Genomic DNA, 25220 nt, shown 5'->3' with positions numbered 1-25220 from the left:
TCCTACCTCATGATGCCATCTATTTTTTGAAGTGCACCAGTCCCTCCTGCAGCAAAGCACCCCCACAACATGATTCTGCCACCCCCGTGCTTCACGGTTGGGATGGTGTTCTTCGGCTTGCAAGCGTCCCCCTTTTTCCTCCAAATAAAACGATGGTCATTATGGCCAAACAGTTCTATTTTTGTTTCATCAGACCAGGGACATTTCTCCAGAAAGTACGATCTTTATCCTCATGTGTAGTTGCAAACCAAAGTCTGCCTTTTTTATGGCAGTTTTGGAGCAGTGGCTTCTTCCTTGCTGAGCAGCCTTTCAGGTTATGTCGATATAGGACTCGTTTTACTGTGGATATAGATACTTTTGTACCTGTTTCCTCCAGCATCTTCACAATGTCCTTTGCTGTTGTTCTGGGATTGATTTGCACTTTTCACACCAAAGTGCGTTCATCTCTAGGAGACAGAACACGTCTCCTTCCTGAGTGGTATGACGGCTGCGTGGTCCCATGGTGTTTATACTTGCGTACTATTGAACGTGGTACCTTCAGGCGTTTGGAAATTGCTCCCAAGGATGAACCAGACTTGTGGAGGTCTACAATTTTTTTTCTGAGGTCTTGGCTGATTTCTTTTGATTTTCCCATGATGTCAAGCAAAGAGGCACTGAGTTTGAAGGTAGGCCTTGAAATACATCCACAGGTACACCTCCAATTGACTCAAATTATTTTAATTAGCCTATCAGAAGGTTCTAAAGCCATGACATGATTTTCTGTAATTTTCCAAGCTGTTTAAAGGCACAGTCAACTTAGTGTATGTAAACTTCTGACCCACTGGAATTGTGATACAGGGAATTATAAGTGAAATAATCTGTAAACAATTGTTGGAAAAATGACTTGTGTCATGTACTAAGTAGATGTCCTAACCAACTTGCCAAAGCTATAGTTTGTTAACAAGAAATTTGTGGGGTTGTTTAAAAACGAGTTTTAATGACTTAAGTGTATGTAAACTTCTGACTTCAACTGCACATAAACCCTTATAAAACTGATGTTTTTTATATTGTAAAGCAATGGTCACTGACCATGGTGATCATTGGAGAGCTAGTGGACGTGGATGGTTTCGCTCCAGCCCAACACAAGTCTACTTCATTCAGTTTATTGATACCTTGAGTTTATAAGCTCTATCAGGTATTTTGGTGCTGTGTTGGCTGGAGCAAACCCCTGCAACTCTGCAGGACCAGGGTGATATTCATTAGTATCAAATGGTTTTGCAACAGAAAATGAAGCCTTAGTGAATACAATATAATTGCTATACTTTGGTGTAGTCAGTGATGCATCTATACATTACCATTTGAGTTTCCATTTTATACTTTTTAAAACCATGTCTATCTTTATTTCCCAAACACAATTCAATACAATGACAATAATTGTAAGCATCTTTTGACACAGGCTTAACACCTATTATACACTTTTTTTTACACTTTTAACACTTTTAACATATCCCAGCGATAATGCCAATCATTACATCTGGGGGGAAAAACACTTATATTTGCTCAAATTGCCATTGGCTCAACATACCTTCAATTTACACAGCTACAACTGTGCTGAATCTACTGCTGTTCAACTTCTCCACCCTCTGGTCAGGCATTGCAACAAGAACTAGGAAAGAAAACAGGCCTGTCTACCTGTATGCACACAGATCTCTGATACAGTGCCTTCAGAAAGTATTCACACCCATTGACTTTTCCCAAATTTTGTTGTGTTACGGCCTGAATTTATAATTGATTAAATTGAGATGTTTATGTCACTGGCCTACACACAATACCCCATAATGTCAAATTGGAATTATGTTTTTAGATTTTTTTTTTTACAATGAATTAAAAATGAAAAGCTATAATGTCTTGAGTCAAGTATTTCTTCCCTTCGTTATGGCAAGCCTAAATAAGTTCAGAAATTGCATGGACTCACTCTGTGTGGAACAATAGTTTAACACCTCTGTACCCCACACATATAATAATCTGTAAGGTCCCTCAGTCGAGCAGTAAATCAATAAACCCAGTCCCTACAAAGATACAGTCCTTCCTAACTCAGTTGCCAGAGAGGAAGGAAACCGCCCAGGGTTTAAAGTGACTTTAAAATAGTTAGAGTTTAATTGCTGCGATAGGAGAAAACTGAGGATGGATCAACAACATTGTAGTTACTCCCCAATGCTAACCTAATTGACAGAGTGAAAAGAAGGAAGCTTGTACAGCATAAAAATATCCCAAAACATGCATCCTGTTTGTAACAATACTGCAAAAAATGTGGCAAAGCAATTCACTTTTTGTCCAGAATACAAAGTGTTATGTTTGGGGAAAATCCAATACAACACATAATTGAACCACTTTCCATATTTCAAGCATAGTGGTGTTATGGGCATGATGTTATGGGTATGCTTGTAATCGTTAAGGACTGGGGAGATTTTCAGGATAAAAAATTAACGGAAAAGAGTTAAGCACAGTCAAAATTCTACTGGTTTCACATGCAAACAGCAGTTGGTTTCTGTAATGACATTCCATGAGAGTAACATTACTTTTTAAAAACATGATTTGAAGCTTTGCAATTTGTTTGCCTGCAAAAACACGAGTTCTAGGTCTTTGGTTATGATAAGGTAATCTAGTTGTATCTAGAAGTTATATTCTTTCAAATCAAGAGGTAGCCCACTGGAATGTTTCATCAATCAAAATCATACAACTCTTACAGACTATGCACACAAGCAAAGAGTGAAACATTTGTAGAAAAGGAAACTGACAAAGACTTTGTGTAACATCTATTTATTACCACCATAATATGAGAAATTTGGAAAATACAAAGATCAGCTTAAACATCTGAAAATCTTGAGGAATAAGAACAAATATAAGAAAACAAACATGAGGTTATATTGCTTATCACAAATTGAGGAAACTGACAGATTCTATGGTCAGATCTTTAATGAACAAAAATATAAAGGCAACATGTTTCATGAGCTGAAATAAAAGATCCCAGAAATGTTCATATGCACAAAGAACTTGTCTCTCAAATTGGGTGCACAAATTTGTTTACATCCCTGTTAGTGAGCATTTCTATTCTGCCAAGATATTTTTTTATTTTACTAGGCAAGTCAGTTAAGAACAAATTCTTATTTTCAATGACAGCCTAGTGGGATCTGTACCTTGTCAGCTTGGGGATTTGAACTTGCAACCTTTCGGTTACTAGTCCAACACTGTACCCACTAGGCTACGCTGCTGCCCCATCTACAGGCGTGGCATATCAAGAAGCTGATTAAACAGCATGATCATTACACAGCGCAAAGGCCATTCTAAAATGTGGGATTTTGTCACACAACACAATGCCACAGATGTCTCAAGTTGAGCGTGCAATTGGCATTCTGACTTCAGCAATGTCCACAAGAGCTGTTGCTAGAAAATTGAATGCTAGTTTTTCTACTATAAGCCGCATCCAATGTCGTTTTAGAGAATTTGGCAGTATGTCCAAACGGCCTCACAGCCACAGACCTTGTGTAACCACGCCAGCCCAGGACCTCCACATCCAGCTTCTTCACCTGTGGGATTGTCTGAGACCAGCACCTGGACAGCTGATGAAACAGTATTTATGTCTGTAATAAAGCCCTTTTGTAGGGAAAAACTAATTCTGATTGGCTGGGCCTGGCTCTCAAGTGGGTGGACCTGGCTCCCAAGTGGATCTATGCCCTCTCAGGGCTGCGACCCCCCCCCAGTCATTTGAAATCCATAGATTAGGGCCTAATGAACTGATTTCAATTGACTGATTTCCTTGTATGAGCTGTAACACTGTAAAATCGTTGAAATTGTTGCATGTTAAGTTTATATTTTTGTTCAGTATACAAAGGAAGTGAGAGAAAGAAGTCAGAAAATAACCCAAACTTGAAGAGTAACTCTCGCTACTACAAAGTCAACTCATACTGGTGTAACAACTCTAATGCCGAACACAACTAACCTTAAGAGAAGGAAATAGGGTAAAGAGATTGAGAGTAGTATCATGGAAAATGACAGATAATAGTGAGAAAAAGCTAAATAGGAGGGGGGCTGGTATATATCACCCCCATGTGGCTGCCATTGGAACAGTAGCTCTTATGAAACTGAGAAGCTCTTTCTGATTGGTTTAAAAATAATTCTGTAAAAACAGAAGTTTGCCAAACGTCAATCACTTTGTTTTTTCTTCTTATTATTATTTTGATGTCTCTGGCAGTAGTCAAAAGAAAAGGTGTATATGTATGAATTATATATATATTAAAAAAAATAGACAATATCCACAATGATAGTAATCATCAATTATTTTTAAGTAACCAAGATGATACTTGTTTGCTGTTGAATACAATTTGCTTGGCTGATCAGAGCTCGCTCACACACCCACACACCAACAGCCCTGGGGTTAGTTTTAGTAGCACCCTGCTGTGGAAGTTGCCACTCCCCTTAAGCAGACTAGCCCCCGGGCGACGCCCTTCTGGTCTGCCCACCTGTGCATGTGAGTGAGTTTTATTTTATGAGAGCTGAGGACGCACAAACCTGTGTGTGTGTGTGTGTGTCTGATCAGCGACACCTACTACATGCACGAAAAAGGTACCCTAAAACATCTGCTGAAGACAAAAACTATGAGAGACGAGACTTTTCAATACGTTTCTCTCATCATAATCACGGTTACTCTAAAGTCTACCAAGAAGAAAACAGGGAGAGGGGGCTGGGGGGTAAGATGGAAGGGCGGGGCGAATGAGGGAGTGAGGACGGTGAGAGATAAAGAAACAAAGAGAATAGAGGTGAAACATTAAAGAGAAAAAGGAAAGGAGGGCGGGCTAAGCACGCTCCCCGCGGATGCGACGTGCCAGCTGGATGTCTTTGGGCATGATGGTGACACGCTTGGCATGGATGGCACACAGGTTGGTGTCCTCAAACAGACCCACCAGGTATGCCTCGCTGGCCTCCTGCAGACAGACAGAGAGAAGAAATGTCACACACACACACACACACACACACACACACATATATATGCATAAGTCAGCATACAAAAAAGAATTTGAGCATGTTGTTTTGTTACCGTGTGTGCAGTAGGCCAATTAGGTCAGGATCTGGATTAAGGGGGACAGAGCTTCACATACACACACAGCCACTGACCTGCAGGGCTCCGATCGCTGCACTCTGGAAGCGCAGGTCGGTTTTGAAGTCCTGAGCGATCTCCCTCACCAGGCGCTGGAACGGTAGCTTGCGGATGAGCAGCTCAGTGGACTTCTGGTACCGACGGATCTCACGCAGGGCCACGGTGCCGGGCCTGGAACCAACACACAGTCAGTATGACTGGGGGGGATTATATTCTACTATAGTACTTCATCGATCATTTCCCCCATGCTGAATTCTACTGGTCGTGTCTGGCCATGCTAATTTGATTTTTTTTTAAAATAATAATTGTACCTTTATTTAACTAGGCAAGTCAGTTAAGAACAAATTCTTATTTTCAATGACAGCCTAGGAACAGTGGGTTAACTGCCTTGTTCAGGGGCAGAACGATAGATTTTTACCTTGTCAGCTCGGGGATTCGATCTTGCAACCTTTCGGTTACTAGTCCAACACTCTAACCACTAGGCTACCTGCTGCCCCACATATTGAGCGGTGACGTTTACCAGCAGGCACTGCTTAGCTATAAGGATTGTGGAACTGCTCATTGAAAACATTATCTGCGTCTGAAATGGCACCTTATTCCCTATGGGTTCAGGTCAAAAGTAGTACACTATATAGGGAATAGGGTGCCATTTTGAACACACCAAGTGACCAATTGGAGTGTCAAGTCATTTCCACACCAATATGAATTGGTACCACCTCTGTGGTTTCGCACAAGCTTTACACAAGCTGTATAGCTAGCTGACAGTGGTGGAAAAAGTACCGTATTGTCATACTTGAGTAAAAGTAAAGATGCCCTAATAGAAAATGACACAAGTAAAAGTAATCCAGTAAAATTGTACTTAATTAAAAGTTTTTAAAGTATTTTTACACCACTGCTAGCTGACCATGACATGTACGATCTGTGGTAAACACTCATGTTTATTTCTAGCGGTGAACCGATACTTTACCTGTAACGATGGGGCTTCTTGACCCCACCAGTAGACGGTGCACTCTTGCGGGCAGCCTTGGTGGCCAGCTGCTTACGTGGAGCCTTTCCTCCAGTGGATTTACGGGCGGTCTGCTTGGTACGAGCCATGACGAGTTAGTGATCACCTGAGAAACAGGTAAAAACACATTTAAATGTTTATTTTTATGTGTCGACAATGCTCTGTTAGATACAATGCCCAAAAAATGTGAGTTGCAAATATATTGCAATACAATTTTTCCAAGTGTTAAATGTATACTAGTGTGTTGCTATTATTGAGAAATGATGACTGAAACGCTTCCGTCTGGAGTACTACTGTTATGATAACTTTCTATTTTGCTGATCAGCTACATTGCAATCCAGCAACAGCGGGCCACTATCCTATCCGTGAATACTGGGATACTGCCCAACCAATAAAACTAGTATGCAGATCGCCTATCGAAAAACATCCAATCCAGTGGGCAATGTCGTCGCTGTCGACCAATCGAGATACACGGTTTACAGCGTATGGGTGGGTCCACAAACCCTAGTTCCGCCCTCTAACCGCAAGATTATGGCCGCAGATGAAGAAGCAATCGAATGAGCCTACCAATATACAGGCAAAGAGCGGGACAGAAACTTTCAAAAATCTTCGAAAAACTAAACAATGTTCAGAACTACGAACATTAAAACATAAAACTAGACAACTGTAGCTATCCAAAAAGTCGCTCTGAGTTGTAGGTGAACGTTTGTTTATACCGTACAAGCGAAGTACAAATGCACATGAAACTGGAGCGGAATTTACATCTGCCTCGGCCAGTGAAGTAGAAAGCATTTTTCTCTAGCATCGCGGCAGTCGCTTCTCCATTCCACACCGTCGGAATAAAATGCTATTTTAAAATAAAATGAAGTTTAACCCATCTGAAACTTATATAAAACAGTGGTTAAGTGTTTTAGACAAAAATATATGCCAAAATGTGCCACTTACCTGACGTGAATATAAACGTTTTTTCGCAAGGAAATAAATGTTATGGTTTTCTAGCAGTGTCAGTATTTACTATCTCTCACACAATGGGAACAGGGCGCCCCGTAGGAAAATGGCTGCCGTGTCAATCATTGTTCTCCCATAATGCAACTGCTTTCATTTTGTAAACATCGTTTCTGATGGTTGGAGTTTTCCCTGAAAGTAACATTTCTAGTGATTTCTTTATCGATTCGAAGTAATCTAATACGAAATAACCTAAGGTGCTCAATCAATTACTTGTGAAAGAAATGATAAGGTAGTAACCACAGTTATTTGTAACTGCTTGAATTTGTCTGCTTTTTCAAAAGCGTTTGCTATGCCAAAGTGGCACAGTCTCCTCTCAGTACAACTGCCTACATTTATTTGCAATCGATTTGAACGGTCATCCAACTCGAAATTTCAACTCAGGAACTCGGGCCTCATTCTAGGTCTCAGACTGGAAGATAACTGACGTGTAACAGAAGACCTCAGCAAGACCAAATTCCTGGACATCATCTCTATCCGACACTGTTCACCAGGGCGAACGGATACCATTGCCCAAACCATGATGAATCTATGTGCTGTTTTGGAAAAAATGGAATAAAGAGTTGAACTTCTTCCCAATCTTCTGTCCTCTTTCTCTGTTTTAGATAGCCACTTATTACACTTTAGCTAGCTAGTTATCAGAGCAGTAGATCAAATACTTGTGTATTACTTAGCCTAGATAATAGTTTGTACAGTATGTTGACTTTGGTGTCTATTTCAGACCTTATGGCATTTTTCAAGGATGAGCATAAGAGCATTAAAAAACCACTATAAGTCTAGCCACGTGGAGAAGTGCAACTATAGTGAGGGGCAATTTATCAGTTTGGTCAGGGCCAGCATGAGGGATATCCTGTGTTGGTGAGTGTAGCTATTAAATACAATATATTATATACAGCTGTCAGCATTCTACAAGGAAGAGACACTTAATCAGTTATATAATTATTAACCAGATTACCCCGGATACCAGACTTACATGAGTGATCACTCAGTTCTAGAATGTTGTCATTGATGAGAATGAATCTAAAAATCTATTGACATTCAGAATTGACATGAGACAAATCTTCAGCGCACAGTATTTATTTATTCTGATTGGTACCTGCATTCACATAGTTTTGATTTATAGGATCCTTCCAACTATATGATTGATATGTCAGGTGATAAAATTGCAAATGTCCTCATGAAAATTAGTTGATTAAATATTCTACAGCTGTAATGTCATCAATCAAATCAAACTTGATTTATATAGCACATTTCTTGCAATAAATGCTTTTCAAGGTGCTCAAAGTCATGTATTGAAAGGCATATGGCACTTAACATCCTTCCTCTTGGCAGGTGACCAGGGGATTCTCTCTACCACATGTGAATGCCTCCATGGAGCTCAAAAGTGTAGCCATGCAGCCTATTTTGACAGTTCACAATATTGGCTCTACGAAGCCAGCCATGTACAACCAGGTGCAGTCAGTGGAGGACCTGTACCCGGCCAAAGACTACAGCCCTCTGTCTTGAGAGTCCACACATGAGGCTCTTCAGTGGCTAAGGAACCGTCTCCAGGGCAGGTTCAGTGGAATGGCATGTCTCTTTGAACCTGAGCCAGAAAAACCACTACCCTTCCTGTCATCCCTGTATGTACCCTGTATGTACCTGACATTGTTTTAAAAAAAAAAACAAGGGCACATGGGGCATGCAGGCATCCTGGCTGGCATGGCGCTGTTGGACCAAAGATTTGTATAACTAAACCAAGATAGACCCCAGCCTGTCGTTTCCAATGGGAACAGATGAGTCATAGTGGGCAGAACAAGCAAGGTGGGCAGAGCGGATGCTTCATATTTATACATCCAGTTGTTCTGTGGTTGGAAAGCGAGCGCATTTGTGTTGCCCAACTCAGCGCGAATACACATGTGTCAATTGAATCTCAGTTTAGGTTGCAGCCCAGCCAGCAGTCCATGAAGGACGTTACATCTCCAGTTGAGCAACACAAATGACGAAAAAGTAGGCTGTTGTATTCGATTAAAGTTTTTTATTAAAAGTACGAATTTCACCACCACGCGGAAGGACCGCGGTTGTACAGTACTAGCATTGGTAAAGCGTTTTCAGAATTTACATTTTTACAAGTATTGAGTGATGGTGACACAATGTTGTAGCTATCAAATCGCCAGTTTTTAATCGCCTCCGTGTCGGTGTAAGAGAACAAAGTTGGGGGTATCTCAGCTAGGCAGGCCTAGGCCGCGGCTTGTGTATGAAAATATGGCAGTTTGGTGACATTTTCTTACGAAAATACAAGATCACACAATCTGGGAAAGTGGTAAAAGAAAGCAAAAGTTTTTTTTCTTCATATGGCATAACATTACAGCAAGGCTATAGACTAATGGTTCCCTCTGAGTGTCATTAAGGCCTATAAAGTTATTTCTGGAACATTTGTCGATTTGGGACCCCTTTTGGCTCAAGAGCACGCCAGAGGCAAAAGGTCCATATAGCCTCTTTAATTCAGGGGTTGTTTTCATTCATTTAAACCTTAATATTGTAATCCATGTAGAGAAACATCTCAGTATATCCTACCATGAAATCTTTGAAACCGTAATTGGATGCCAATTGATCGTCAAAAGGGAATATCAACGATTATTTAAGGTGCAACATCAAGAGTTTTGTTTAGTCATGATTTGAGAGCTTCATTGAAAAAAAATGACTAAATATGTAATCTTATCATTTAGAGATTAAGTCATTTATAATTTATATAGTGCATAATTTCGCTTACTGTAGCTCTACTTTACAACAGCCTTCCCATTATGATGAACCAGTTTGAATAACAGTGTTACTAAGGAGAATGTCATTTCAAACCACAAAAAAACAACCCTTGATTTTGTAGGATGGTTTATTTTTTTATGGTGAGAACTGGGAAGGCATGGATGTGGAAGGGTCAGACTCAGATTCTTGGTTTATGAATCGATGCTAAAAACCACATGAACAAGCATGTTTTTAAAATGATTTTTAATCCCTGTGTCAGTGTGAATTCATTTTTAAAGATATGTTTAGATGTTAAAATGAGTGTCACTTTGGGAACTCAGTTCCCAGTCATTCCCCATCAATTTCACCCCTGAATGTAGGCTAACTGAGTTGGTAGGAGATGGGTTAGTTTCATGAGCTCTCTAATGGTGTGCTTCTCTGAAGTTCACCATCGTGTGAATATTGTTTTGAGAAAAATGACATCAACGTAGATTGTGAGTGACTAGTGTGTAGGCTACTACTGATGTGTAATACATTAACATATTGATTACATATTTGTCTCTCTTATATTATAGAAAGAAAGTGTGGCCGCCCCAAAGAGACATGTAGGTGAACAGTGGAGCCGGATATGAAGGACTGTGGTCTGTCATGGAACACCATCTCCAGACAGGTAGCCTTATGTTCCAAATAGGAATTAAGCAAGGAAGTATTCTGTCATCGCATATTAATTCTCATATCCATGGCTTTGAAAACCTTTATTAAATTTGACAACAGCAGCATTGTATTCAGTGAATTAGATTCTGTATTTATGCTCATGTACAGAATGTAAGGTTAATAAAAGTGATACATTTTTTGCACCTCAAAATAATTGCAGTCAATGGTGCTGTGTGTGTGTGTGTGTGTGGGGGGGGTCCATCAGGCAGATGAATATGCGGATCGGGACGTTGTTTTTCATACACCCTGTATGTTGCATACAGTATACATTTCATATGCATTTCTACTAAATAGGTTGAGTTCACAGCATGTTATAAAGGACATATTTATGTTACCATCAACCAGTTCTGTAAACCAATTTGTCAACACACGTTCGCTCACACATACAATGACCCTGATATAGTATGCTTACTTACTTTATCGTGTTCTTATTTTTATATCTTGTGTTTTTGTTATACGTTGTTATTTTTAGTATTACATTGATATTGATTACTGCATTGTTGTGGTTAGAGCTGGCAAGAAAGGCATTTCACTGTACGTGTGCATGTGACATTAAAACACACACATTCGTGCACTATTATTCTGCAACCAGGAGAAAAAAAAATATGTGAAATACAATAAGACTTGTAGGAATGAGGCCTACAGCAGCCTGGGAATTTCCCAACCGTGCCTCCCTGCTCATGGAGATAGTGCACTGGGGGAGGGCGCCCAAGCAAGCAGCCTGGTCCAGATCAGAGACCTTCTCTATCAGCAGAAGAACAAGGGCATCCAGAGGAAGGAGCGCATGGCAGCGCCCGCCGCCATGCCCGCCAGTAGCCCCAGTGCCACCTGCTCTCCTATGCCGTCGTATGGGTCTCTCTGGATCAGTATGTGGTGGGTACCTGGGAGCGGGAGGGAGGGACAGGATGCTGAATATAGGATGTACTACAGTATTTACGGGAGCATAAGTGAATATATGAGTGTGTTTTATTAGACTTTTCTGATTTGATGTCAACAACTGATTTCAGGGAGTCTTGGAAAGGAGTGCTAGAGTCACCCTGTTGACTTGCTGAAATCAGAGTCGTATTCACTAGGCACCTAACAGTAGAAAATGGACTTAAACAAGGAGGGACTACCTGAACTTGTCCAATAAGAAACGCTTGTTTTCATTTTTCATTGCAAAACATTTTGCCACAGTGTGCAATAATGAATACGACTCAGAGCTTGGGTGTTGCGTTGTCTTTACCCGATCCAGGGGCGAGGTAGATGGTGTTGTTGCCGTCCATTGGGACGGACTGGTACGAGTCGTCGTATGGGTCATACGGGAACTAAGTGGGAAAGACAAGACAATAAGACAAGAATGTCCTCTAAGAATCCGAGTTTGGGAAACCCTGGTTTACTTACTGGGTTTCGTCTCGCCTCTAGAATTGTCAACTTCCATGCTCTGCAAAAACAGAATGACAAAAGGAGAAAGAGAGGAAGTAGATTGAGAGAGAGTGTGTGCACTGTAAGAGAGAGTGTGTGAGTGTGTGTGAGAGAGGGAGAGAGAAATAGACTCACAGTGCCTCGTCCTCACTGTTGGCACACAGGATCACAGTGGAGCCATCTCTAAGCTGCACCACCACCATGTTCTCACTTGGGTGGTTCTCTGGGGGAGAGAGACCTGTACAACATAGACAGCTAGGGTTACACACACACACACACAAGTCCACAGCAAAGGCCAAAATCTTTCGGAGGTCAATACAGATATTTGGACTCCTCAGTCCACTTTATTTCTGTAATAAAACATACAGCATGTCTCATGGGGCTCTGGTCAAAAGTAGTGCACTATAGGCCTAGGGAATAGATTGCCATTTCGGAAGCATCCATTGTCATGTTGAACATCCCCATCTTTCCAGACACTCCCTCCTCACCTGCACTCTCCAGGCCAGACTTGACGCTTACACAGCTGGTCTTGAGACCCACTCGGTGCTCAAATTCTCGCCTGCTGTCCGTCTTGTAGAAGACCAGGCTCCCATCGATCCACAGGTCACACCAATTCAGCTTCCACCGCTTTAAGATGGATGCTGACGGAAGGAAGGGAGGCAGGAAGGGCGTGGGGGGGAGAGATGGAGGGTGAAGTGGAGTAGAGTTGGGGTAAGGTTAAGATGTCCACTTTCCTAACAGTAACTTTTATTTATCCACATTAACTGAAATGCACTGTCAGCCAGATATGATTGTCTCAATTCAGCATATAATAATAGTAATAACAATAATAGATTACATTTATATAGCAATTTTTATTACAAGAATCTCAGACGCATTCTAGTCAGTGGGTCTATAATGGGTAACCCTATTTTGAATGTTTTGTATTTATATCGTTGAAGCTATAAATCTCTATACGTTTTTCTCTGGCGTGTGAATCCCCAGTGGTTGGCTTGTGGCCTTTCTGCGTGAGTCACTGATTTGCTAACAGACAGGAAGCTAATTAGATTATGGCCAGGCTGGACAAGCAGAGTAAGGGTTGGGATTTCATAACAGTTGTAACATTCACCTTCTAGAACGATTCTGATCTTATTTAAAAATCCAATAGTTTTCACAAGCAACCACAACTCAATAAATAGGGCAAAGATGCCCTTTAGTGCATTGGCTTCATCAAAACAAGCTAAATGGTAGGTACTTTAGGTTAATCTGTTAGCGATCTTGATGACATCAACAGAGTCCTCCATTTTGTTTTCAGTGGAGTCAGTTTTAAGAACATGGGAGAACTGTTTTTGGAGAGAGTGGCACGGACTGGGGACTTGAGCAAAGCTTGCTACAGACCTCACACACACACCACTTAAGGCCAGGCATAATTATATCACAATCAATTTACCAGTTGAATTTAGACAAATATAATACTTAAACTATCTGAAATATTGTATTAAAATATGCTAAATTGTTTGTGACATTCTCTATTACATGGGCTTCTAAATGATGTTTAATTCAAATGTAGTGAGCTTTGAAATTATGGATGTATGGCCATTTTAAAGTGGTTAAAATTCATGACATTTTGATGACTAGTATGATAAAATAAAGAAAATCAACATTTTCATCAAGATTTGAGCATGTTTATGTTTAGTTTTTTAAAATATTAAATGGACCAAAAGGCAAACAAATCTCAAAATTGATAGGTAGATGCAAACATGTCATTTCAGCCTGTGGTGCCTGGCCTTAACCTGTCTTTCAAAGTGTTCTATACAGTGCTGATATTTCTCTCATACTAGTGCCCCACACAACTTCTTATGCTATGTTTAGCCGTTGAGGTCTACAGTTGGTAAAGATAGTACCTGCAATGGCTAAGGCTATATCTGAGACCAAAACAGGTAGACACGAGGTTAGACTACAACATGTCATTATTTGAGAAACATTGAATCTACAGTACTCACTCTGTCTCCAGAGCCAGCCTGACTTCAACAGAGCTATGTGTATGGTCGGAGATCTGTCCATGTTACAATTCCTCACCCCAAATAATCCAGAGAGGAAACTCAGAAGCGTGTTTCTGCCAGGGGTGTATGTTTTATGTTTGTCAAGTGTTTGTTCTTGTTTGAGGAGTCGTCTACAGAGAGACAGAGAGATGCCTTTACGATGCCTTTATTTTTTATTCTGGCCCTCACTTCTAATCTGAGAGCGAGAGGTGGAGAATGGGGCGGAACTAGATCATTTGGGATTAGTGGGCCTGGATTGGCCACACCTTCTCCTGATTTATCTTCTGCTTCCCTCTCTGGCTGGAATGTTTTCACTTCCAGTCTCCAACTCCTTATTCCTCCACTATTTACTAAATTGTCTCTGCTTTGCCTTTCTTTATATTTTGCATGTGTTGTCATCTGTCTTTAGGAACTGGGGTTATTGGACTACTGCATGTGTTGATAGCACGTAGTGAAAAAGGCATAACACTCAAACGCATTAATCCCTGCATTAAAATAACACCATGAGAATTAGCCAACTGTTATAGTTCTTTGGGAACCTTCCTGTCAGGGACAGACTGATAGCAGAAATCGGTTGGGGCATATCTAACACACTGCCACATTTTTTTCCCCTTTAGACACCCATTATCATCCAAATAATGGTAATTCTAGTCAAAAAAAATGTTTTTTACCAATCCACTGGGCTAAAGATGGACCAGCCCATCTGCCATTTGCCCAAAATGCCCTATCCGTTTCTGATTCCTGTTTTAACTCAGGTGCACCCTTGACCTGAGCATACTTGAGTTACTGTTGTAACATTATGAAAGCTGCCCAAGCACTTTTATAAGCACAAATGTGGGTCTGCTGTGAAAGAAGTCAATTATTTGAAGTGAACCCAGCAGAAATGTCAAGGTGTATTAGATTGATTCACTAAGGAATCACCCTGGCTCTATTTTAAACCTTACTAGAAGACTGTTCCCTCAGTGAGCCAATCCCATGGAGGTATAATGATGACCTCATTTCTGGTGCCTGTGTCATGGTCACTGCCTCAGGTCAGTGTATTAAATAGAGAGTTTGAGATGGTTAGAATGATCTGGATATAGCCAATGAGGATATAATTGTTTTCAAGGTCAGATAAACAATATATATATATATATATATTGTTTATCTGACCTTGAAAACAATTATATCCTCATTGGCTATATCCAGATCATTCTAACCATCTCAAACTCTCTCTATATATATATATATGAGAGAAATTAGCTGTTTATAGATGCATTATTACTAATCACACTAATATTCTAAAATTAATGCATCTATAATGTGGTCTATCCCTGCCATGGCGGACCCAAGATTCGAACCCACGCCACAACGTCCTCCAGAAGCACCAGTAATACCACTGACCCAGAAAAGCCAATGCAGGGCTGAGTCTGTGTCTAACAATAGCCCTACTTCAGGTTTCAGGAAGACAGTAGCAATGCTAACTTAGCCACAGGGTTCTTATTATACATTGACTCTTGGGGAGCCTAAAATGTCATGGGGGTGCCTGATGTCAATATCTTTGGCAATTGTGGGGTTGGGCCTCACATTGATATTTAAATTAGTTTTTTTGGGGGGGGCTTCTGATCTGTTATGGGGGGGGGGGGGGTCCAGGGTTGTCTGAATTGACTGGATTTTAAATGGAATTGACCCCAACCCTGCTTGGTGATGATCAGTTTCTATTTTCACCATGTGAGTCATGAAGGGTATCCTAGTGGGGAAAAACTGCTAGCCAGATGTTCTGATGACATACTGCTGCCTGGGACTGAATGTTGGCCATTGTATTGTGACTGTGGGAACGCTGGATTCCTCTCAGGGTTTGACCTTCAACATAAGGGACTCTATTTATACTCTTTGTACACTTACACTCCGTTGCCACTAGATGGCCCTATTCCTACCCCTATCAGTACCACACACCGTGTATTTTTATTGGAGATCATGGTCAGCGAAGTCAGCAGTGACCCACTGCGTTCCATGACATCACATGACAGTCCCTCAACAGTCACCATAGCCCAGCAAACCTGAGGACCTCTGAAATCTGAACTTGTAGCCATTCTAAAATACACACATCTCTCTACTAGTGTGCTCTGTAGGATACTGGGACTAGTACTCAATCGGAGGTCAATGGTACTTGGTGGTGACTGACACAGTAGCGCAATGTTTAGAGTGTAAGTGTTTTTAGACTTACTCCACCTTTCCATAAGAACAGACCTTTAACCCTATCCACTGGCCTGCCCTGCCTGAAATCACACTGACGTCTAGCTGTTTGAAAAGCTTGGTGGTAGCACTTGTGTTGAGTCCTCTGTTATAAGGGGCTACATAACATATCAATAACATTCATGACATCTAGTGTCTCAACAATCACGATGACACAAACCACTGTGTGGTTCAGCTAAATTGCTTGGTAAAACACCAGCCAACTTGCAAAATAACTAGATGTGACATGCCACATCAGCTCTCACCTGTTAGGACATTATTATGACAGCAAGCAATTATTTGGCTGGTAGGAAAGCATGCTCAAGTAAAGTAATTCTGTGAACAGCACAGGCCTATCCTTTACTTATGGTGATACAAGTGGAATTAGACTGCAGGGTCTGCAAATGTCATTAGATTTCAGAAGGCTGTGCTCTCCACTTACCTGCTGCTAGCTCACCTCACATCACTACCTTACACCAAACCAGCTAAGTTAACTTTGATTTTTCCGATTCAGTGCAAACATGCACATCATCAGGCCCAGTAACAGTACATCTCCATAATATGTTGTAAAAGCCTAACAGAGTTATAGCATGTTATAATATTGAATTAGTATTTCTGTTTGAATATGTTTGTGCTTTGTTGGCACTCAGCATTTGGTTGGGTCTAAGATAATCTTTTTTTATTTCACCTTTATTTAACCAGGTAGGCCAGTTGAGAACAAGTTCTCATTTACAACTGCGACCTGGCCAAGATAAAGCAAAGCAGTGTGACAAAAACAACAGAGTTACACAAACAATAACAGATTTTTCTATTGTATGTACAGTGTGTGCAAATGTAGAAGAGTAGAGAGGTAAGACAATAAATAGACCATAGAGGCGAAATAATTACAATTTAGCATTAACACTGGAGTGATAGATGTGCAAGTAGAGATACTGGGGTGCAAAAGAGCAAGAGGATAAATAAAAATATGGGGATGAGGTAGTTAGGTGTGCTATTTACATATTGGCTGTGTACAGGTAGTGATCGGTAAGCTGCTCTGACAGCTGATGCTTAAAGTTAGGGAGGGAAACATAAGACTCCAGCTTCAGTGATTTTTGCAATTCGTTCCAGTCATTAGCAGCAGAGAACTGGAAGGAAAGGCGGCCAAAGGAAGCGTTGGCTTTGGGGATGACCAGTGCAATATACCTGCTGGAGCGCATGCTACGGGTGGGTGTTGCTATGGTGACCAGTGAGCTGAGATAAGGCGGGGCTTTACCGAGCAAAGACTTATAGAAGACCTGAAGCCAATGGGTTTGGCGACGAATATGTAGTGAGGGCCAGCCAAAGACAGCATACAGGTCGCAGTGGTGGGTAGTATATGGGGCTTTGGTTACAAGACGGATGGCACTGTGATAGACTACATCCAGTTTGCTGAGTAGAGTGATGGAGGCTATTCTGTAAATGACATCGAAGTCAAGGATCGGTAGGATAGTCAGTTTTACGAGGCTATGTTTGGCAGCATGAGTGAAGGAGGCTTTGTTGTGAAATAGGAAGCCAATTCTAGATTTAATTTTGGATTGGAGATTCTTTGTCGGGAGTGTTTTTCTTCAGGACAATCGAGTACAGGCTTAACTGAAAGAACAACAAAGACGGAATGCAATATGACATTTTATTAAATAGTTTGGGGAATGGTCAGATGATGTGACAGAGGGTCTGCTGTCCTTTGGGGAAAGGAGTTCCAATGACTGGCCTTAAGGGTATTATAGCTGGTGGTGGGGAGGTGGATGGTTGTTGAAAACTGTTGCTGAAAAAGAGCAAGTGAGAGAACATGGGAGAGTTGACATAACTACATCCCACGATTTACTGCCATTGGTTGAGAGCGAGGAAAGTGATAGTTGCAAGCGTGAGCCCATAGGTTAAACAGCAAGCGTGAGGAATGTTCATTATTGTGCCGTGCTTATAGGCTATAAGGTAAATAGATGTACAACATTCCTCACTTGGCTTAAAGGAAAGAGGTGAAGAAGACGCCATGCTGATCATATTTTTGTATTCATTCCCACTAAGCCCGAAGAATAGGAAACAAAGTGAATGGTATGCTTACTGCATGAAGTTAAACGAGTATTCAGATCAGCCTTCCTGATTGAACCTTTGTAAAATACATTTACCTCTGACTCCTGCCCCTAAATTCTGTTGCATGTTTTGGCCCTTTAAAACCTCTTGATAACTTTTTGGGGCTGCGGTAAGGTTTTTGGAGCAACATGGTTAAGGCTATCATTGGAATCTTTATTTAGTTGAGATAAGCAAGTACTGTAGCAGAATTATGGAGGTGGTTGGTTGCATTTTTTAAAGAATTTTGTTTAATAGTGACTTGCAATGTTAATCTGATTCTATACAACTCAGTCAAACAAAACATGTTACTGCTAACCAGTGGCGATTTTAGCATGCAAATCTTGGTGGGGCAAAAACAACAAGTGGGAATCATGCCTGTGAAGCCACTACACAACACTAAACAATACATTCCTTGCACTATAACAGTGACAAACTGTGCCCACAAACTCTTACTACACAGCATTACTTTCTTAGCTACAGTATACATATCTCAAGTCAAGTTTTTGCAGTTCCGACTTAAGTTGTTTTGAGTGCGACACAAAGCATGCTTCATTGACAGCATGGCCAATGTTGAATGTTTATCATTTTAAACTTGGAAAAGAGCCCCTTAATCCCAGATTTGGGACCACACAGCCACTCCACTGAGCAGCCGGCTAGTGATTGCGTTGCAATGCATGCAGTTAACCTTAGCCACTGTGACTGATTCCTTCTAAACCACTCATTGTTGATTTTGCGATTTCCAACTTGAGTAATGTATATGTCCATTTGCCGATGAGCACCGATATGTTTTATCTATAATTTCTCTTCATTATTTTTCTTCATATGACAAGGATTAAAAAGGTTTTGCCAGTAGATTGTCGACTTGATTATTGATTACTGCTAGCTAAGATTTTGAAAGTATGATGTTGACATGATCAGTCCAATCAAAGCTACTGTACATATAACGTGATTTGATGTAATTTTATCTGTGGCCAATGACCTTGAGCCTTCTTGGATGCAAACTTCTAATGCAACTCTATGGCAGCACCCAAGGGGCTAGAATTTTCTATCTCTACCCTTAGACTTGGTGGTGACAGTGTCCCCATGAGTGACAGAACACTGAGCCAATCACTGTGCAACACTCCGTATTTTCTGCTGGCTTGCCCCATCACCACAGAAAGCACTGAGCTATGCTGAAACACCTGCATTTTGGAGCTGCAATAATCCAAGAAAACCAAAAAAAGAGACTGTTTGTATGCGACTTTGTCAACTCAATTATATACACTACCGTTCAAAAGTTTGGGGTGCCTTAGCTTTTCTTTCAAAAACAAGGACAATTCTATTTTTTGCGGGTACTATTTAATGAAGCTGCCAGTTGAGGACTTGTGCGGCATCTGTTTCTCAAACTAGACACTAATGTACTTGTCCTCTTGCTCAGTTGTGCACCGGGGCCTCCCACTCCTTTCTATTCTGGTTGGAGACAGTTTGTGCTGTTCTGTGAAGTGAGTAGTACACAGCGTTGTATGAGATCTTCAGTTTTTTGGCAATTTCTCGCATTGAATAGCCTTAATTTCTCAGAACAAGAATAGACTGACGAGTTTCAGAAGAAAGTTTTGTTTCTGGCCATTTTGAGCCTGTAATCGAACCCACAAATGCTGATGCTCCAGATACTCAATTAGTCTAAAGGAGGCCAGTTTTATTGCTTCTTCAATCAGGACAACAGTTTTCAGCTGTGCTAACATCATTGCAAAAGGGTTTTCTAATGATCAATTAGCCTTTTAGAATGATAAACTTGGATTAGCTAACACAACGTGCCATTGGAACACAGGAGTGATGGTTGCTGATAATGGGCCCCTGTACACCTTTGTAGATATTCCATAAAAATCAGCCGTTTCCAGCTACAATAGTCATTTACAACATTAACAATGTCTACTGTATTTCTGATCAATTTGATGTTATTTTAAATGGACCAAAAATGTGCTTTTCTTTCAAAAACAAGGACATTTAAGTGACCCTAAACTTTTGAAAGGTAGTGTATATATCTTTTTTTACATTGTTTGCAAACTGATGTGACATGTATTAATGCCAAAATAACATGCGAAACAGGCAAGCCCCCCCCCCCAAAAACAATATATTTAATTTTTTTTGCTAAAAAAGCCCCATCTTTCCTGAATGACAGATAATGCTGCTATTATATACATACATCATGATTGACATGGCAATAGCAAAAACACAGAGATAAGGCAGGGATGCCTAGTATGTTTTGCAAAGCAAAAATATTCTGTTCTATTCTGTCATCTACCATAAATCTCCAGTTTGATTTTCATTTTTCTTATATGAAATCCTCTCTGCTGTCATGATCATTCTATAAAGATTCAAGCAGTCCTCTTTGAAAATGTATCTTTCCCACTGCTACACACACACACTTACATTAAACAGGACCAATATACAGATGTGAGAACACATAAATCAGAAAGTTTAAATCAAAGATCATGTCATCATTTTTATTAATAAATGTAGCCTATATTTCCAACTCCAGTGAACTTGATAGATGGATAGATGTGAGGTAGTGAGACTTCTGAATTGGTCCCTGTTTGACAGTCACGTAGGAGAAAAAGGTCCTCCCCTTGTGTTCACAAGGTTTTACTGCCCCCCTCCGTTAACCCTCGTTCTCTCTCGATATTCCCCATCCCCCCACTCTGTGTGGATGTCGATGTTACCAACGCCGCTTATGAGAAACCACCGAAGCAAACCTTGGAGAAAACCGCATTGAACAAGGGAAATCAGTGACTCCGGACTCAGCATAAAATTAAAGACGAGGTGCTCCACGATAATAAATTCCCTTGGACATTTGGTGAGTTTGATATCATAACGTGTTCATAGTCTTGGAGACAGACGTGTCCTGCCTGATAATGTAAAAATATATATATATACACATTTGCTATGCATATATAAATAAATGTAATGGACATGCATGTTGTAAAATATTACAAATGGGTAAGACTAGGCTACACGTTCCAAGCCATAGGTCGCTGTGGTCCATTGGCAAATAAAACCAGACATAAGTGTGTAACAATGTAATCGCCGGAGCAACGGCCTTGGATCTCAAGGATGCATTATAAAATGTGACATGGGCTGAGAGCGAGTGCAGAGGAAACGCAGCCGACCCCTTGTCCTAACTATACATTTTTTCTACTCGTGTAGCAGCAGATCGGATTTTGGTAAAGATATGTGCGGCTCAAAATGGTGTCGGGAGTTTGACTGTGTGACCATTTTAAAAAGCCAAGTGAATTTCTGAGCGCAGCAATTATTTCAGGAGTCCACACGATAGAGAGGCCACATAGGGAAAACTATTAATTTTCACTTTTTCATATCAGCTGGACGCAAGTATTTTTTTCGGTGTGATATAAAACAAGACCTGACAGTATTGTATGCGTACAATAGCCGTTTTTGTTATGACTCACAATTTGCGGTGGTTATGATGCGTTTGGGAAGTAGGCTGATACGATGGCAAAATAGCCAGAAGCTATGAAGTTACAATAGGAGGTGGACTAATTGCGCAAGGTATCAAATATGGTCACATCTAAGCTGTTTAATAATATAAGCATGCATAATAAACATTACTGTAAACACTACAATATAACAAGAATAATAAGAACGCTTCATTATGAAAATATTGTACCCGTTTTTCATTTCATTTTGAAGGAACCGATCACTATGGCCTATTGCATGTCCAAACATTTTACATTTTGGAAAATGTAGTTGACAATTGCTGCTGATTTAGAGAGCATGGACGTTCAATAGGCAAAACATTGTGGAACCTTGCAGATAGAAATGTCATGAATATATATAGCTGACATGATTCCAGGTAAACACTGGACTGTGATGTCGTTGCGCCGAATCTGCTGCTCACCATCTGTGTGTGTGTGTGTGAGTGCCGCTATGTGCTCTGCTGGGCTCCAGAGGGCAGTGAGACAAAACACACCCCAGAGATGTGGAGAAGCACTTGTTCCAGTGTTAATGTTTTAATGTGTCTAAATGGCTAATTTCTTTGTTATTGATACAATGTTTCTCATGGGGCGGCAGGTAGCCTAGTGGTTAGAGCGTTGGGCCAGATCGAATCCCCGAGCTGACAAGGTAAAAAAATCAGTCGTTCTGCCCCCATTGTTCCTAGGCCGTCATTGTAAATAATAATTTGTCCTTATTAACTGACTTGCCTAGTTAAATAAATGATTTAATGACTAGCTTGGCCATGTTTAAACTCAGAATGTTGTTTCTTTATCTGATGTTTATATATCACCAGTGGCGGTCAATATGGTTTAAGACACTTTTTTAAATGAGCGTAGCCTTATTTCTATTACAGCATATTCCATTCACCCAGTTTAACATCGATAGGTTTAGGCTACTACATGATACAAAAATGTTCCCTATGCCCATCATGAGGTTGCTCGACACAGGTCGAGGGAATGATTTTAGGTCAGACAGTGACACTTCCCGACAGACAGTGTCGAATATCGCCTTGCACACTCCTGCCTGCACCTAGCTGACCTAGGGAGTAATCATTAGTCCAACAGTTGCAAACAGTTCCTTTTCGACAAATTCAGATGTTTATCCCCGTTGCGTTCCACTTGCTTCCGTTTAAGAAACGTTTTTCAACAGAATCGGCGGAATGAATACACCTCTGTTGACACGCAAACAGTTTAATTTCATAGCCACATTCAAACTGCTCGTTGTATTCCTTCACGCATCCTCTTCTCACCTTTTCCCTTCGTTTGTGGACATCAATGCACAACACATCAGCTGTCTGTGACCAGGCAAAAAACCCTTTCCAAGCCAAACCTTCATATCATCACCGCAGCTAGCTCACCATATTAGCTAAAGTAACGTCATAGTCAACATAGCTAATAGAACTAATGCGTTAGTATACCCGCTTCAATCATGCAGTGTAGTAAGCAGTTTAGCAGTTACACCGGCAGTCCCCAGTGGCAATACATTTGTAAAACCAAAAGCTTACCCTGACTCGGAAGAGTTCGTGTTGGATAGTCATAGCCAGCTAGCACCCCTGTTTGAGCAGGGTGGTTGTGTAGGCTAAACTAGCTAGCTGCATTTGCTAGCTAAGTAAGTGAAACATTTTTACAAAATATCTGTTTTGCTCCTCCATTTAAGAAATTAATTTCTTCCAAAAAATTTTTTTTGTGAAACAAACAAGAAATAAGCCAAAAAAACAGAACTTGAGCGTGCATAACTATTCACCGCCCCAAAGTCGATACTTTGTTGAGCCACCTTTTGCAGCAATTACAGCTGCAAGTCTCTTGGGTTATTTCTCAATAAGCTTGGCACATCTAGCCACTAGGATTTTTGCCCATTCTTCAAGGCAAACTACTCCAGCTCCTTCAAGTTGGATGGGTTCCACTTGTGTACAGAAATCTTTAACTTATTTTAAGTCATACCACAGATTCTCAATTGGATTGAGGTCTGGGCTTTGACTAGGCCATTCCAAGACATAAATGTTTCCCCTTAAACCACTCGAGTGTTGCTTTAGCAGTATGCTTAAATCTCCTTCAGGGTTATCTTTGGTCTCTTGTTGCCCCTGATTAATGCCCTCCTTGCCTGGCCCATGAGTTTTGGTGGGCGGCCCTCTCTTGGCAGGTTTGTTGTGGTGCCATAGTCTTTCCATTTTTTAATAATGGATTTAATGGTGCTCTGTGGGATGTTAAAAGTTTCTGATATTTTTTTATAACCCAACTCTGATCTGTACCTCTCCACAACTTTGTCCCTGACCTGTTTGGAGAGCCCCTTGGTCTTCATGGTGTTGCAGACTCTGGGGCCTTCCAGAACAGATGCCTATATACTGAGATCACGTGACAGATCATGTGACACTTAGATTGCACACAGGTGGACTTTATTTAACTAATTATGTAACTTCTGAAGGTAATGTGTTGCACCAGCTCTTATTTAGGGACGTCATAGCAAAGGGGGTGAATACATATGCACGCACCACTTTTCCGTTTGTTATTTTTTAGACATTTTTGAAACAAGTTATTTTTTAAATTTCACTTGACCAATTTTGACTATTTTGTGTATGTCCATTACATGAAATCCAAATAAAAATAAATTTAAATGACAGGTTGAAACGCAATAAAATAGGAAAAACGCCAAGGGGGATGAATACTTTTGCAAGGCACTGTATATCTATCGCAGTCAAATACCCTTGAAAGCGCCTCAGCTACGGCATGTTTGTTTAATGCTGACACACAACCTGGTCTGGAGATAGTTTCGAAGCGCAACGAAATGGGTATTTGACTTGAATGTAAAGGAATGCTGCTTCTGAAGCTGGACTAACGTCATCACTAGGTGACCAGAACTGTCAATCAAATAATATCAAGCTGCTGTGCGCAGCCTGTCTGCTGCCTGCACGCAGACCTCTCTCTCCAAAAAAGTACACTAAAGTTAAATACTGTGACTTACCAGGACATTTAGTAGAAAGAAAACACATCTTCCACTAGGAATCGACTTCTAAGATTCACAATTGTTTAACAGATGAGACTGATTAGTGTCCATACTTCCGAGAACACAAACACTTGCATCTTTCATAGCGATCGAGGGACGGAGAGGGAAGAGGGGAACCGTATAGGCAGGTCAACAACCTGGCAGATGGAGTCAGAACTGTGCACTAGGCCATCTATCGGCAATTAAAAGCTGCATGTAATGCTGTATTTCACATACTGAACACACACTCACATCATTAGCGAAGAGAAAGAGCAGGCGAGCCAGTTGCACTGTGATTTTAGTTACTTGGGAAAAACAAATAAAAAAACAGATTTTCGTTAGGGATTTTTCTTAACGTTAAGGATCCCAATTTCGTTTAAACGTTCACACCCATAGTTTGTAGTGAAAGCCGCAGTGCTGTGAAGTTGTATCCACTAATGATTAA

At 40.7% G+C, this 25220-nt stretch overlaps 3 protein-coding genes and 1 long non-coding RNA gene across 7 annotated transcripts in view; 1 reads left to right on the top strand and 3 right to left on the bottom strand.

The window, feature by feature from the left end:
- Positions 1-3851: 3851 nt before the first annotated feature.
- On the bottom strand, positions 3852-7211 carry h3f3c (H3 histone, family 3C). Its single transcript, XM_029700033.1, has 4 exons — positions 7086-7211; positions 6102-6246; positions 5152-5305; positions 3852-4961 (listed from the first exon to the last, which is right to left on the bottom strand). The coding sequence occupies exons 2-4, from the start codon at positions 6227-6229 to the stop codon at positions 4833-4835; spliced, it is 411 nt and encodes a 136-aa protein (XP_029555893.1). The 5' UTR covers positions 6230-6246; positions 7086-7211; the 3' UTR covers positions 3852-4832.
- Positions 7212-11132: 3921 nt separating this feature from the next.
- LOC115154124 (pleckstrin homology domain-containing family B member 1-like) lies at positions 11133-24920 on the bottom strand. 2 transcript variants are annotated; one of them, XM_029700032.1, is made up of 6 exons: positions 24755-24920; positions 12473-12625; positions 12120-12222; positions 11964-12003; positions 11806-11887; positions 11133-11461 (listed from the first exon to the last, which is right to left on the bottom strand). In XM_029700032.1, exons 1-6 carry the CDS (start codon positions 24780-24782, stop codon positions 11328-11330), a joined length of 540 nt encoding a protein of 179 aa, XP_029555892.1. In that variant the 5' UTR covers positions 24783-24920; the 3' UTR covers positions 11133-11327. The 2 variants fall into 2 exon arrangements, with proteins under 2 accessions (XP_029555892.1, XP_029555891.1); XM_029700031.1 differs by lacking the exon at positions 24755-24920 and adding an exon at positions 13967-14644.
- Positions 17854-23335, bottom strand: LOC115154126 (uncharacterized). The gene is made up of 2 exons (XR_003867821.1): positions 23301-23335; positions 17854-18002 (listed from the first exon to the last, which is right to left on the bottom strand). It is a non-coding gene; the product is annotated as an uncharacterized LOC115154126 (long non-coding RNA).
- LOC115154123 (protein FAM168A-like) overlaps positions 20963-25220 on the top strand; it is a 46417-nt gene continuing 42159 nt past the window's right edge. For 2 of the 3 annotated variants that reach the window (XM_029700030.1, XM_029700029.1), the window contains exon 1: positions 20964-21140. The gene's annotated coding sequence lies outside the window, so the exon portion shown is untranslated. Of the gene's footprint in view, positions 21141-25220 lie in introns of all 3 variants that reach the window. The other variant, XM_029700028.1, reaches the window with a different exon arrangement.

This window comes from Salmo trutta, chromosome 19 (assembly GCF_901001165.1).
Source record: "Salmo trutta chromosome 19, fSalTru1.1, whole genome shotgun sequence".
In the NCBI taxonomy this organism is placed as follows: Eukaryota; Metazoa; Chordata; class Actinopteri; order Salmoniformes; family Salmonidae; genus Salmo; species Salmo trutta.
Note: the sequence above shows the minus strand (reverse complement) of the source record. Positions and strands in the feature narration are given on the sequence as shown.